Source organism: Mandrillus leucophaeus, unplaced genomic scaffold (assembly GCF_000951045.1).
Source record: "Mandrillus leucophaeus isolate KB7577 unplaced genomic scaffold, Mleu.le_1.0 Scaffold172, whole genome shotgun sequence".
NCBI classification, from domain to species: Eukaryota; Metazoa; Chordata; class Mammalia; order Primates; family Cercopithecidae; genus Mandrillus; species Mandrillus leucophaeus.
In genome coordinates this window covers 4340981-4357316 of record NW_012101721.1, presented here as the reverse complement: position 1 = coordinate 4357316, position 16336 = coordinate 4340981, and the positions used below count along the sequence as shown (strand labels likewise).

Here is a 16336-nt window from a genome sequence, read left to right as displayed (position 1 = left end):
AAAAAATTGCTGGGATTTTTATTGAAATGGTATTGAATCAATAAATCAAGTTGGGAAGAACTGACATTTTAACAATATTTAGTCTGTCCAATCCATGAACATGGAATATCTCTCCATTTATTTAGATTTTTTTAAATGTCTTCCATTAATGTTTCATAGCTTTCTACATACAGATCCTGCATATATTTTGTTAGATTTATACTTAGGTACTTCACTTTTTTGGTGCTATTGTAAATGGCTTTCTTTTTTGTAATTTCAAATTCCAATTGTTCATTGCTAGTATATAGGAAAACAATTAAATGTTATATATTGACCTTGTTTCCTGAAACCTTGCTATATTTACTTAGTAGTTCCAAGAACTTTCCGTAGACTCTTTGGGTAGATTCTATATAGACAGTCATGTAATTTGTTAATAAAAACAGCTTTACTTTTTCCTTTCCAATATATATTTCTCTTATTTCTCCTTCTTGTTTTATTGCACTGACTATGACTTCCACTACATTGTTGAATAGGAGTGGTGAAAGAGGACATTCTTGACTGGTCCCAATCTTGGGGAGGTGTTTAATCTCTCATTATTAAGTACCATTCTTCTTTTATGAAAAATCTTTCTGAATCTGTGTTGTAAGTATGTCTCTTATGTAAGCCACAGTGTTGGATCTGGCTTTGTTAACCAATCTAAAAAGACTTTTTTTTTTTTTTAAACAGGGTCTCTCTCTGTACCCCAGGCTGGAGTGCAGTGGCATAAACATGGCTCCCTGGGCTCAAGTCATCTCCCTGCCTCAGCCTCTTGAATGGCTGGGGCTACAGGCACATACCACTACATCTGGCTAATATATAATGTATATAATTACATATAATTAAGAGTCTTGCTCTGTCGCCCAGGCTGGAGTGCATGGAATGCAATGGCGCAATCTTGGCTCACTGCAACCTCCGCCGCCCAGGTTCAAGCAATTCTCCTGCCTCAGCCTCCCGAGTAGCCGGGATTACAGCTGCCCGCCACCATGCCCAACTAATTTTTGTATTTTTAGTAGAGACAGAGTTTCATCATGTTGGCCAGGATGTCCTCAAACTCCTGACCTCAAGTGATCTGCCCGCCTCAGCCTCCCAAAGCGAATTATTTATGTATTTTGTAGAGACAGAGTCTTGCCATATTGCCCAGGCTAGTCTCAAACTCCTGGCCTTAAGTGATCCTCCTGCCTCAAAGTGCTGGGATTATAGGCATAAGCCACTGTACCTGACCTGAAAATATACTTTAATTGGTGAGATAAGCTAATTTATATTTATTGATGTGGTAAACATGTTTGGTGTCAGTATGACATATTGTTTTATGTTATAATCATATATATTCATATCTTTATAGGGTCTAGTTTGCTTGATTTTTTACTGTTATTTAGTGAAATTTATATTTTTGTTCTAATGATTATGTCTATTTTAATCCATTTATATAACCCTTCTTTACTTTTTTTCTTGGTAAATGACTATTGCTTCCCTCTAATGAGCAATATTGAAAGTAACTATAAACCTCTTTTGCCCCAACTCTCCCTTTTCCTCAATATCTGATTTGAAGTAATGTCCTTTTACTTCGGTTAATAACTATAAGGCAAACAACAAGCTAATTCTACTTTTCATAGCTTTCCCCACTCCCCCACCAATTTTTTACAGTTGTACTATATCTACATTGTCAGAGCACACAACCATTGCATACTATTCTCTATTCCTTGTAAGCATAATTTAGACTTATTTCTGTAAATAAATATATGATTCATTCTTACCATAAATCCTTATATCAAACTTTTCAATTACGTTGGTTGTTTAATGTTCATGCTGTTTAGTAGATTCCTTAGGAAGGATCCGGGCAAAATAGTCCCTGAATTCTAATGTTTTCATTAGAATTTGCCTGTGACTCTTATAATGAAAGGTCAGTTTGTCTTCTTATAAAATTTCTGGCTCATATTTTCTTTCCTTGATTTTCTTAAACATTTTACTCTACTAAATTTTGACAAAATATTGATGTTAAAAAGTAAAGAAAATAGAATTTAAGAAAAGACATAAATAAGGATAAAGTGAGATGCTACATAAGGAACAATTTACAAAGAAGATATAATAATAATAAATGTGAATGGCCCTAGCAAAAAATCTCAACATACATAAGTGGGAACAGTCAGAATCACAAGCTAAAATTGATATAGCCACAGCTATAGTGGGAATTTTTATTAGGCCTCTTTCAGAAACTTATAAATCAAAAAGACCTTAACTTAGTAAATGGAGACAAGGTCTAAACACAATTGATAAACATAAACTTGATCTTACAGATAAACACTGAAAAGCAGGGGGGCAGTTTAGCGTAGTGAATTAAGAGATATATTTTTATCTCAGATATTGTTTGTTCTTTTGTAAAATTTGTTTGGTTCTTTCTGAGGACTAAGCTCTGGTTTTTTTATCTTGCTCAAATTCTTCTATTAATTCCAGGTCTTTAGACAAACTCAACCAATTGTCAATCCGAAAATGATTAAATTTACCTATAGCCTGGAAGCATCATCCCCCCGACTTCAAATTGTCCTGCCTTACTGGAACAAACCAATGTATTTTTCAAATGTATTTGATTGATATCTCATGCCTCCCCTAAATATATATAACCAAGCTGAACCCCAACCGCCTTGGGCACATGTTCTCAGGACCTCCTGAGGGCTGTGTCACATGGTCACTCAGATTTGGCTCAGAATAAAGCTATTCAAATATTTTACAGAGTTTGACTCTTTTCATCAACATTTCTAAATATTTCTCCATCCTTGCTGAGATTTCTTATCTTCCATTCATTACAACATATTTTCTTTTACCTCATTGAGCATAGTTATAATAGCTGTTTCAAAGTCCTTATCTGATCAGGCCAACATCTATGTTTTCTCAGGGTTGGTTTCCATTAATTGTCTTATCTTTTGCAAAGGACTGCATTTTTCTGGTTCCTCCTATGCTGAGTAATTGTGAATTGTGTCCTGGACATTGTGACTGTTACGTTGTGGAGATCACGGATTCTGTTTTACTCCTCAGAACAGTGTCGATGTTTTTGTTGTGGCAGGCAATCGATTAACTTGGTTCAACTCAAACTGCAAACTGACCCAACCTGTGGTTATAAGTAACTCACATCTCAGTTGAGTTCTGACTAGCTGCAGACTGCTTTGTGTCTACCCCATAGGTGTGCTTCAGGGGTCAGCTAGAGATCTAAGCAAAGTTCATACTCAGAAATTGGGGCATGACCTTCTCTGTCTCTCTGTGTTCTAGGATTTCCCCCTCCTTCCAGTGACTGTGTTGCTGCAGACTCTGCTCTCAGGTTGTTGAAGCCAAAAAAAAAAAAAAAAGATGGCTTTCTATTTCTATTGTGTTTTAGCTACTCTCTTAGTGGACTGCCCTCAGGTTAACACATCAAAAACAGGAAACTTACCTCCTCTTAATGGCACCTTCTTCCAAGTTTCATCTTCCCACCAAAACTTGCCTGCTTTTGTTCACTGTCTTTAGCTTTCAGGTACTTGTTTTTGGCATTTCATTCAGAGTTGAACATTGCTGTCTGAAAGAGAGCCAGAAGTTACTTGGTCATATATGAAACAGAACTCTTTTGTTACACTTAAACGAAAATTATTTCCCACCCATACTCTCCTTCCTCTTTTCCCAATACGTACCTACCATTCCATACTAGTTATTTCTCAGAGTGTTTCAATTCTTATTCAATACGTGTATTTATGTATATATGTGGACTAGGATGATATATAGTTACGAGTTAGTGTTTATATTTATTTTAACTTACATAAATACTTTAATTTTTTCATTCAAAATAGCTTTTTGAAATCTAATCATGTTGCTATATGTAAATGTACTTCATGATGTCTGAGAACTGCATGTATTTCATTCTATGAATATACAAAGTTTAATTTATTCAGTCTCCTAAATAAATTGGATTAACCGGCCGGGTATGGTGGCTCACACCTGTAATCCCAGCACTTTGGGAGGCCGAGGCAGGCAGATCACTTGAGGTCAGGAGTTTGAGGCCAGCCTTGCCAACATGGTGAAACCCTGCCTCTACTAAAAATACAAAAAATTAGTCGGGCATGGTGGCTGGCGTCTGTAATCCCAGCTATTCAGGAGGCTGAGGCAAGAGAATCACTTTGGAGGTCTTATTTAAGAAATACTTGCTGATGTGAGGTCATAAGGAAATTATAAATTTCTTTATATTGAACTTTTAGTTACAATATTCCTATTTAGGCCTTTAATTCATTTGGATCTTTAGTATGTCGTGTGTGATAAGAATCTTTGGGTTTTTTTTCAATATAGTGAAACCAGTTTCTTGATACAATTTATTAAATATAATTTTCTGATTTCTGATGTTACCATTAATCTATAATAAACTTCAAGTCTGCTTCGAAGGTGTCTACTCCTTTTGATTGGTTTATTTGATTGATATTGCACTTTATAATTCTATTTTCTTTCGATAATTTACACTAGGGCTAATATTTTTTAAATAGTTACGATTTATAGACAATTATATTCCCTAAAATTTTAGAACTAATCAGATTCCATCTTCCACCTTAAGAATTTGATTAGAAATAAAGAAAATTTTTAAATTTTTTGAGAGAGAATTAACAACTTTAACAAATTAAGCCTTACTACATTTCAAAGTGCTACATCTTTTCATTCATTCAGGCATTTAAAAAATATCCTTAAAAGAGTTTTCAAAATACCTCCATTAAGGACAGAGCTTCTTCAATTGTATTTTCTATAACTGAAATGCTTTTGAGTTTGTGAGTTTGTTTTGCATTCCACTCCTTGCTGACTATCTTCATGCTAATAATTTGCTAACTCTGGTTTCTTTGTAGACAGTCACAACACCTACAAAAAACAAAGAAAAGAAGAGAAAAAAAGTCGCTTCTCCCCCATCAGTCTCATACCTTGGATTTTTGTTTGTTTGCTTTATTTTATTGTTCAGGACTTCTAACATTATGTTGAACATTAATTGAGTCAGTGGTGGCTAGTGTTCTTGTCTCCTTGATTTTTAAAATGTTTAAGATTTCCTATTACTGAATTTTAATGCTAAGTAAATGTTGAAATACATCAAATGCTTTTATTGCAACTGCACTCCCAATCAGATAAGCCTGAGAACAGTAAAAAATCATAAGATTTTGTCTTTAGTCTATTAATATATAAATGATACAACAAGATTTTTCACTCTAGAACCATTTTTACAACCCTGAATTCACCCATAATCAATCATGACAAATGCACACACATCTGTATATATTTAATCTACCTATATACTTTTGTATGTATATACATATATGCACATACACACAGAGAGAAAGAGACAGAGAATTTAAAAATCATGTCCATGAATAAAATGGGCCTGTGTTTTTCTTGTATCATACTTACCTAGTTTTAGTATAAAATATATTCCAAGCTCATAAAATTGATTGGATTGTTTTTCCTTGTTATATAAGTTAGGGATATCTGTACTCGCCAATAAAAGCATCTCAGCCTGTGACTTGCGGAGGTGGGAAAAATAGAAAAAAGTTTATCATCATGATGATTATATTCTTATTCGTACTGTTATTTATATATTACATGATTATTTTCTATTCCATTTTTAAATTGTATTTTTATCTATTTTATAATGTAAGATTTTTATATTTTCCAGAGATCTACAAAAAGGTTCTTTTGGGGGATTTCATTTATTTGCATCTCTATTTCTTGGTTGGCATTGCCAATGATTTGTCTTTTGGCTTTGCCAAAGTTTTTTTCAAAACTTCAACTTGGGTTCTGTTCATCTTTTTTAAATGATATCTCATTGTCTTGTTTCTCCTCTCCTTTGGCTTATTCTGCCACTTTGTTACCAATCACAAGGGTTTTACTGCCTGATGCAGGGGTGCAGTGCAGCCAGGCCTGAATTTTTTTCAAAGTTTTATATGTGTTCTAAAGTGTGAGAGGGGTTGACAACTACTGGTCTACAATCATTCTTCTCAAATCTATCTGATCCTAAGATTGCTTTTGAGGCTTTTGGAAAACATATACTCCTTGACAACATAATGTAGTGATTATGACTCAGTTGATCTAGACTGAAGCCTAAGAGTTTGTATTTTTTTAAAAAAACTTGGCAGGTGTTTCTGACTACCAGCAAGATTTGAAAATCACTGAATTTGAGTGCCTATAAAACACTGTATAGTGCCAAAAGCATAAGTGACCTCTGAGGTTGTAGTGATTTCTAAGGTAGAAGTTAAGAGATGTTTAGGTGGTTTGGGGGAATTCGGGGGTTACTCAGCAATCCAGGAAGAGGAGAAAGTATTAGTAAAGAGCAAGAGCTGAAAAAAAGGAAGGTCAGCTCCTAAAAATAAAAGAAGTCTTATCAAGACATCAAAAGCAAGGAAGAGAGTAGCAAGAACTAGAGTTAAAAATAGGCCACAGACAAAGCCATATTACAAACGGACTTTTACCCAAGAATTACAAGAAGCCATTGAAAGGGTTTAAGCAGGGAGATGATACAAATAGAGTTTTACTTTAAAACGACTGGTTTAGCTACAGAAGAGGAAATTAAATGGAGGGAAAGCAGGACTGTCTTCCTTGAAGTCTGAAGACAGTCATCATCCTTCGGGTGGCCACTATAATCCAGGAGATAAATGATGGTGGCTTGAACTATAATACATTTGGAGAGAAAAGGACTACTAGGCATGACTAAAAGATATAGATGTTACTGGATGTAAGGCATATATGAAAACAAAGAGTAAACTTATCATCACCAGTTTATTGCTCATAATTATTCTCTGAGCTATATATTTTGGATCGAATATATCTACAACTGTTCAGACATTCTCTAAAATATTGAGGTAAAAGTGTAAATGCTTATATGTTATACAAAATTGTCACAGTTTAAATAATATTGATAATAATATATAATAATACTATATCATCATCATCATAATATCTCATTTCCTTGTTTCTCTTCTCTTTTGGTTTACTCTGCCACTTTGTTACCAAATATTCAATTTGGTAACAAATTGAATTCAATTATACAAATATTCACTGTAAACAAATATTCAAACTCATAATATGTGAAAATGACTAGACAGATTAATTTCATAGTATATCACAATCCTTGTCATTTCAGCTTTGGTCTACTCTAAACTTATCCATCTCCATCCATTACTGGAACAACTCCACAAAGTCCGTATTCCCTAAAACATCACCGATACCATTAAAGTCACTAACAGAGACTGAACTTAGAATAAAGGAAATCATAGAGAAACTAGATCAGCAGATCCCACCCAGACCTTTCACCCATGTGAACACCACCACCAGCGCCACACACAGCATAGCCACCATCCTCAACCCTCAAGATACGTACTGCAGGGGGGATCAGCTGGACATCCTTCTGGAAGTGAGGGACCACCTGGGACACAGGAAGCAATATGGTGGGGATTTCCTGAGGGCCAGGATGTCCTCCCGAGCCCTGATGGCAGGTGCTTCGGGAAAGGTGACTGACTTCAACAATGGCACCTACCTGGTCAGCTTCACTCTGTTCTGGGAGGGCCAGGTCTCCCTGTCTCTGCTGCTCATCCATCCCAGTGAAGGGGCATCGGCTCTCTGGAGGGCAAGGAACCAAGGCTATAATAAAATTATTTTCAAAGGTAAATTTGTTAATGGCACCTCTCATGTCTTCACTGAATGTGGCCTGACCCTAAACTCAAGTGCTGAACTCTGTGAATATCTGGATAACAGAGACCAAGAAGCCTTCTATTGTGTGAAGCCTCAACACATGCCCTGTGAGGCTCTGACCCACATGACCACCCGGAATAGAGAGATATCTTATCTTACAGACAAGGAAAAGAGCCTTTTCCACAGGTGAGTATACTTTTCATCTATACTGAGAAGTGTTCCCTGAAAAGTGCCCCAGTCAGAGCTACATTGCCCATTGCAACATTAAGCATGACTCAGAGGCCTCCTCTACTCAAGGTAAGACATGTGGTGTCTTCATGGGGCCTCTCCTCACCACTCTACACCAAAGTTTGCATTTTCACTATATTGTCCATTCAGTCATGTGTTTTGCTATAACTGTTCTTCTGTGTGTTCATAGATGTTCCACTGAAAAAAAGATTCCTTGATAAGTGTATGATAACATCCATGTTCCTTCACCTCCCATATCATATTTTGTTGTTTTTGCTCTTAAATATCTTTGCATTGATCCATTTTCCCCTATGCACAGTGCTGCTATGCAAGTTCAGACCATAATTATCTCATCTAGATTACCCGTACCAGCTTCCCAACTGGTCTCTCTCCCAGCAGTCATACCCTCTCTCATCCATTCTCTACCCTGAGTGATCTTTCTGAAAAGCCAGTTCCTACTGGTTTTCTCCAGTTGATCCCATGATCAGATATTCCTCCGTATATACCTCTCAGGGTGGAGAAGTCCTTCTTACTCCTTATGTTGTGACCTAGTGATTCCTGCAAACCCCTAATTCAACAGACCACCACAAACCGGGGTGGAAGCATGCTTCTTCTATCAATCATGGCTGCAACAATGCCAAGCTTTTCTCCCCCGACTCACAAACAGATGCTCACTTCCTGGTTTGCCTGTTATCCACTAACCTGAAAACCACTTTGTTGATTAGAATGAACCATCAGGGTTGCTACATGGGCCACTTTGAGGATTTGCAAAGGGTAACTATCTGTTATTACAAATCCCAGAACTGTGAGGCAAGCCCTAAGACATCTATCGGTTCCAGAGACTTCTGCTCATTTGCTAACTTTCCATAAGTCTCACAGGCTCAGTCCATTTCTTTTTCTCTTTCAATTCTGCCAGTACCCTTTTTTTTCCCTATGAAGATTTATTTCTCCTAAGCTTGGTGACAGAGTAGAATGCTAGGTTCACAGTTATCCCCTTCTAGCAGTTTTCAAAGTCAAGTTTAGAGTCTTTTTTCCATAAGCTTTCAAAAAAATATGCTAAGAGTAGGCACCCAACATGACAAAATAACATGCATTCCAGAATCTTATCTCATTATCTAAGTTTTGGCTCCTGATCTAGTCCCTGGCTCCCTTCTGAAAAGTAAAAGCACAGTTAAGTTTCTGTTCCTTCCTTTTTATCTCTGATGGTACAGCTCATCAAATCTCTTCCTACCCGTCAACCATCCTTATGCCTAAATCCTAGAAAGGATGAAAACATGCTGATCCTTTCCTTCTCAGGATGGCATGTGGAGAGACATCCATAGTAGGGAATCAGGTACCACTTATATCTGTTATACTTGGCACTTAGGTCCCCATTCTCCCCTTAATCCTTTTCTTCCTTCCTCCACTTACATGGCCATATACAGAGGTTTGAAACAAAGTGTGAGTAAGAGCTTTCAAGCAAGAAGAGAGTCATCTTTCATCAGTTGGAGGAAAGAAATGTAAGGTACATTTATCAACACATCAGATTCAACAATACTTTCTGCCAGTCACTTTGATAGATATTAAGGATACAGCAGTGGACCAGACACATGCATTACCTTCCTTCATAAAGCTTATGATCTTCAGAAAGCAAGTTTGTCGGAAAAGTCAAAGGTAATCATAGCAGGAAATGTGAATTAAAAATGAAGAAGAGGCCCTCCGATAGAAGGTCTACCTGCCACCCAAAAAGGCTGGATTCCTTGGGTACATGATGGGGAGACAGTAAAGGGATGTAAGCAGTAGTGCAGTTGGATTTGCAATGAGAAAGGGTGCTCTGGCAGTCGGATTGAAAAATTTAGGTGGGATAAAACTGAGACCTGCACGGCCAATTAGAGGCTCACAGTAATCCAAGGAAACTATTCTGCAAACTTGAACAGGAGATGTGGAAGCAGAAAGAGAGAAGAGAACTTGTAAATTAGATAAATATTTTGAATCTAAAATTCCAAGACACAGTGATTACATGTGGCAGATCGGTAGAGCTTCCCTGGACTTCAGGTGCTCTCAGCAGGGTGGAAAGTCTTTCAAAATCTTCACTCATTTACAATACCCAATATATCTAAAATTTACAACAATAATAATAGCCTCCAGTTATAGAAAATTAAAATTTTTCCTTCACTCACAAGGAGATGATTCACTTTGATGTTACGTGGGCATAGAGCAGGCTAATTTACTGTTCTATTTTTTTTTTTTGAAGGTCCAAAGTGGGAGTTGAAATGATGAAGGATCAGAAACACATTGATGTCGCTAATTGTAACAGTAAGTTGGCTCTGTCCTGAGTTGGGTGATGCTCAGAGGAAATTTTATCAGCATTAACCTAAGTAATTGTAGTTCTCCTGGAGCACAATTCCTAGCAGATGTCTACGATGTCAATTATGCTGGACTTTAAAGGGAGAAATTAACTCAAGGAAATGATTTTCAAAATTTTTATAGGAGATGACATCTTCACATATCCAAAAGGAGAAAGTATTAGTATCCTACATTCGTATTTAAACCTGAGAGTTCATCTCCTAGAGTCTAAGGCACTGTGCAAATGTCTTTGAAGGATGGATACCTACAGCTTCAGAGTAGGAACGCTTTCAGTTCTGGTTCCCTAACTCTCCGTTGGCATAACCCCCTAACATTTAGTTGATGCAATTACCAATTTTATATGGAGTTTTCATCTTATTAAATGTTTTAAAGACAAACACAAAGCCATGTTACTTATGAAAGAATATTTATACTACCTTAGCTTTAAGATAACTTTTTATAAAGTCTATCTTAGTTTACTGATAACATCCATCATGATACTTACTTCAACTTATAATAATTTATTGCCATCATTTATTCATTTATTCTGCAAATGTTTATTTATTTTTCCTCACATCATATGGATAATGTGCTGATGTCATAACAAGATTTGAGGGAGACACATCTCACACATGAGCATGAAAACTCAATCATCTTGCTTCTGAACTACTAAAGGATCAGCAAACATTTACTGAGCGCTGAATAGATATCAGGCATTATGGACAAATGGAGAAAAATAAATGCTCAGTTAGCTTGCAATGTGAAAGACATTCAACCTACGAACTCTATGAAGACAGTAAAGAGGCAAAAGAGCTTATGTTAAAATTGGTATTTGACTGAGTCCTGAAGGATATGTGTAGTCAGAGAATGAAGAGAAACCTCATAAAGATCATGGGTAGTGTTGCTGGATTTAAGCAAATAATAATACAGGGAATCAAATGAATATGGGTAATTTCTAATTGCCTGTCATATATACATTGAGAAAAGGGGAAAATATTGCATGGGCCATACTTACACTAAAAAATTATTCCTTGTTAGAAGTCATACAAATTTAATATGGTGTCCTGTATTTTTTATCTAACTCTTTTTATCTGATAATTCCAGTCATGAACTAAGTCATCATGGACTTGTTCAATAGGCCAGTGGGGTGAGCATATTGTGGAATGTAGCAGAGGATAAGCCTAGAAAGAGAAGAAGGACCTAATCACGAAGGTTCTCAAGTGCCATGCTGAGGATTTCAGTGACTATTCAGTAAACTTGAAAGCCACAGAAACCAACTGAGGACGAAAGTGGTATAATCCACTTTGTGCTTTAAAATGCAAATTCACAATTTAACAAAATGCATGATCTGTAGAAAGACAATTTAAAATGTCACTAAGGAATATAAAACAAAATTCATATAAATAGAAGCAAAAAACACTGTCTCTGGATGGGATGACTTTGTATTTAAAAGAATGTCAGTTGTCTATATATCATTTTCTTATTGCTGCTATAATAAAGTGGCTTTTAAAAACAAAAATATATCATCTTATAGTCTGTAGTCCAGAAGACCAGTGTTGGGCTCATTGAGCTAAGCCCAAGGTAGAGCAGGAGCATGTTCCTTACTGGAGGCTCTAGGAGAGAATCTGTTCCTTTGCTTATTCCAGGTTTTTAAGGCTGCCCGCATTCCTTGTACCCCTCTTCCTCTATCTTCAAAGCCACAGCAGAGGGTCAAGTTTTCCTGTCACACCTTTGACCCACTCTTCTGCCTCCCTCTTCCACTTCTGAGGACCAGTGACATTAGATTGGGCCTACCCATGTAATCTAGGATAGTCTCTCCATCTGAAAGGCCATACCCTAGTCATATCTGGAAAAGGCAACATTGTTGTAGGAATTAAGGGACAGGAGAGACCAATGGATGGAACAGGAGGATTTTATTTAGGTGGCTACCTGTCCAGCAGATTAACATCCAAAGGCTGAGCCCTGAACAAAGACAGAGCTTGACTCTTATACATGTACCTGAAAGGGTATTGGCTAGCTTGAATATACACTTCACTAAATGGTGCAAAACCTACAAGGTGGCCAGCAAGTCTACAGAAGCAGAATAAAGGCAGTTTATCAAACAGTGACAGGTTTTACAACTCAAGCCAGGTGTTGCAATTCAGCCATATGTTGTGACCTTCACTGTGCTGCACAGAAGGGAAAAACAGGAACTTACAAAACTCGCAAAGGTAATTGTGAGAATAGTAAGGGGGGAAGGGGGAAGCTGAATGAGAAAAACTTGTTTTTCCCAACCTTGCTTTGGGATGGGAGGGAGAGACTCTGGAGCCCATCCCTTCTGGGACCTGGCTCTGCAGATAATGCTGCCAAAGCCTTGATAGAGCCCTGCCCTTCCCTGGGTCTTGTAGTGGGTCAGCCTAGTACAGGAAAACTTGGTTTTCTTTTTATATCTTCTGCTTCAACATATTCACAGGTTTTAAGAATTAGGATGTGGATATCTTTGGGGGACTATTAGTTTCCCTATCTAATCAAAAATATAATGGAATCTATTTCTCAGTGGGCAGGTCTGTGCAAACCTACTCCCAAAGTTTGAGGAAGCTGAGAGGCCAAAGAAGAGTCTGACACATCCAGTTTCTCAGAAAGAAACATTTAGTAGGGACTTACAAGCAGAAGCCATGTTTATGTCTCCATTGGTGAGACAAGATGGTGGATCTCCATACCATTACCCCCAGACCCAGGGCTTACAGAGCATAAGGGAAGGATGGTTCAGATGGGATGTACAGGACAACTGAAGTACAATACCACCAAGGCTGTTTGACCTAAGGGCAAGATTTACCATAAGTACCTGCTGTTGTACAAGAAACAATAGATAAACTGGGGTTAATCAGGAGCCAACATAGCAGATTAGCATCTAAAATGGAGTTGCTTTTGCTGATATACAGAATCCTGATATTATTACCCACATACTGTTCAAAATGCTCAAGCCTATTCTAAAATTATTAAGTAAAATAAACATGTAACAGTAATCATGAGTGGATTTGTTACAAGTTTGAGACTTGGCAAAATGAATACCTGACATAAAGATTACACAACATAGGATTTACAACAATACACTTAAAGGCTATGTTCTCAGCAAAGTGTGCCAGTACATTATTAGGATAAAGAATACTTACTAACTATGAATCTCAAGTTTCCAGGGTCATGGTATTCAATCATCTAGGGTGCAATGCTACCAAGCCTCATAGAAACCCATCAATATCACACTGTAATTCCAACATAATTATAGGATTATACAAACTCCCTTTAGTAAGCCAAATCACCAGGACTTAAGAGCTATTCCAGGTGCACTTTCCAATTCTGCAACCAGCACCGTTTTACCACTTTGTCCATAGGTTACAAATACAACACAACCATGTAATGATGCACAATTCTGTGGACATAGGCAGCCAGAGACTGCAAGGCCTCTGAGGAACTAAGCAAGGAGGGTAAAGCAGAGACTGCCGATGGTTCCCCAGTATTCACTGCCTCCTCCTTCTTTAGTAATAGAAACCAGTTTGTGGCTAGGCCCATGGCCATCCTTCCTTATATCTAGTTGTCGCCATGACTAAGTTTTTTCCAGGAGTGTGAGTGGGAAACTTCTAAGTCATGCTTTAAAAGCAAAAAAACTTGCCCTCTCTATCCATTTCTTCCCTAACTACTAGCTGAACGTTAGATATAATGTGAGAATGGCAAGAGCCAGGTTAGATCATGAGATTGAAGCCACATGGTAAGAATGGTATAGCCACAACATAGAAGAAACAAGAGTCCCTAACACCATGCAATGCCATATTAGCCCTGTCTTTCTCACTCCAGGCCTGTTATGTGAGACAGAAATAAACTTTTATTTTTAAGTCATTATTATCTTGGTCTTTCTTACAGCATTCAAACTGGTTTCCTATCTCATACAGAATGTAGTATCAGTACAGAAGTCCTGATGTAACAAGTCCTAAAATACAAGGCATTGGCTCAGTGATGGGATGGCAGCATAGATAGTGGCAAGGAAACATGACAGGAGAAATTGGATGACCTTTGTTATGCTATAACAAGACATTTGCTGCACTGCTACCTACTCGTAATGGAAGGCAGACCATTACGAGGAAGTGCAAACAGAGCCTGAAACTCTAGTGAAACTTCCTGGAATATGTCAGAATATTGGTTTGTAATGGATGTCGCATGTTGCTTTTAGCAAAGTCTAGTTTTAAAAAAAAAATTGTCAAGCTAGGTGACTAATATACTATTTGAGGTTTTTATTTTTAATGTACCTATTTTAAGCCATTTTTTGAACACGGAAAAATTAAGATTATTCATTCCTTCATTAATGAAACAAAGGTAAAGATTTTATACAACGGCACCAACTGGCAGACCACTAACATCATTCGGGTAAGAGACAAAGTCAGAAGTCACCACAGAATCAGGAAGAAAGGACAGAACGTCAAAGAAAGGATAGAACGTCAAGATTTAGCTAATGACCAAATTTAAGAGAAAAGGAATTAGACAGGAGGCAAGATGACTCAAAATCTCTCAAAAGAATAAGTAGAAATGCCTGAAGCAAAGCTAATGATCAAAGAATAGGACTAGAAAGGGACAGAAAAAGGAAATAGGCATTACAGGAAGAGGAAAAGAGAGCAAGAAAACAAAGGACCAGGAAAGAAGGCTAGATGTGTAACTTATGCCAATAAAATCATTTACAAGTGTCTTTGTTACCAGAGAGTGAAAAAATAGAAGAGAAATGCCAAGTTGGAATGCAGCCTCCTGTCCCTGGTGGTTATACTTTACAAGGAAAATGGATAACAACATTTTGCAACCAGGTTCAGTTAGACACAATTAAGATAAACGGCTGTTTGAAAGGCAAACTCATTTACCTCCTGGGAGATTCTACGCTACGTCAGTGGATCTACTACTTACCCAAAGTTGTAAAAAGTAGGTAGTTACTTTATATTCTCTCAGAAATTCAGGCTGGTTTTAAAGTACTTTTAATGAGGTCTCTATTCTCTGATTTGAGCTATTTTGTTTTTTACTTCATTTAGCTTTCTGGATTTGAGCCTTTAAATTTAAAATGTATTTTATTTCCTCTTTCATAAGAAATGTTGGTCCTCTTTTAAAATTCCAATGAGAACTTTACATTTTTTATTGACATTTTTCATGTATGAACTGGGGGTACCGTACCCTAGAGAGTAGAAAGACTCCAGTGAGCAATTATCTAGGTGGGGTGGGTATTTTTAATGATTGATAGGACATTCTTTTTCATGAATATTAACCATTATCTTCTAATTAAAACATCTATTTATTTTTTTATCAGCACTAAAGTTTTTTGATCTTCATGAAACTGGAATTTTTAAGAAACATTTGCTTCTGGATGCAGAAAGACACACTCAGATTCAATGGAAAAAACATAACTATCCCTTCGTCACTTTCCAGCTCTACTCTCTGATAGATCATGATTATATCCCTCGGGAAATTGACCGGCTATCAGGTGACAAAAACACAGCCATCGTCATCACCTTTGGCCAGCACTTCAGACCATTTCCCATTGACGTTTTTATTCGCAGGGCCATTGGCGTCCGAAAGGCTATTGAAAGACTGTTCCTAAGAAGCCCAACCACTAAAGTGATTATTAAGACAGAAAACATCAGGGAGATGCACATAGACACAGAGAGGCTTGGAGACTTCCATGGTTATATTCAATATCTTATCATGAAGGATATTTTCAAAGACCTCAACGTGGGCATCATTGATGCCTGGGACATGACCATTGCATATGACACTAATACTATCCACCCACCTGATCATGTGATTGGAAATCAGATTAACATGTTCTTAAACTACATTTGCTAAGGGATAAATACTATACAAAATCACTAGGAATCAATCTCGGCACGTAATCCCACATGTATTGTAAAGTCAGTTTTATTCATTTTAGGAACTAAGGAAAATAAATTTAGAAGAATCTTTTTTGGGAGGAAGGCTATGTAAGGACAATGACAACTGATATGGGATGCAAAACCAAGAGAATCAGACATGTAGAATGACTATACCATGCCTGGTTCTGATGCTTCTTTAAAATATTAAAGAA

The 16336-nt window shown here is 37.1% G+C and overlaps 1 protein-coding gene across 1 annotated transcript in view; it reads left to right on the top strand.

Annotated features, from left to right (window-relative positions):
• LOC105537441 (NXPE family member 4) overlaps positions 1–16336 on the top strand; it is a 58948-nt gene extending 42612 nt beyond the window's left edge. The window contains exons 3-6 of the mRNA XM_011977047.1: positions 7145–7878; positions 10154–10215; positions 14971–15183; positions 15563–16336. Of these exons, the coding sequence (XP_011832437.1) occupies positions 7145–7878; positions 10154–10215; positions 14971–15183; positions 15563–16098 (1545 nt within the window). The 3' untranslated portion in view covers positions 16099–16336. The remainder of the gene's footprint in view (positions 1–7144; positions 7879–10153; positions 10216–14970; positions 15184–15562) is intronic.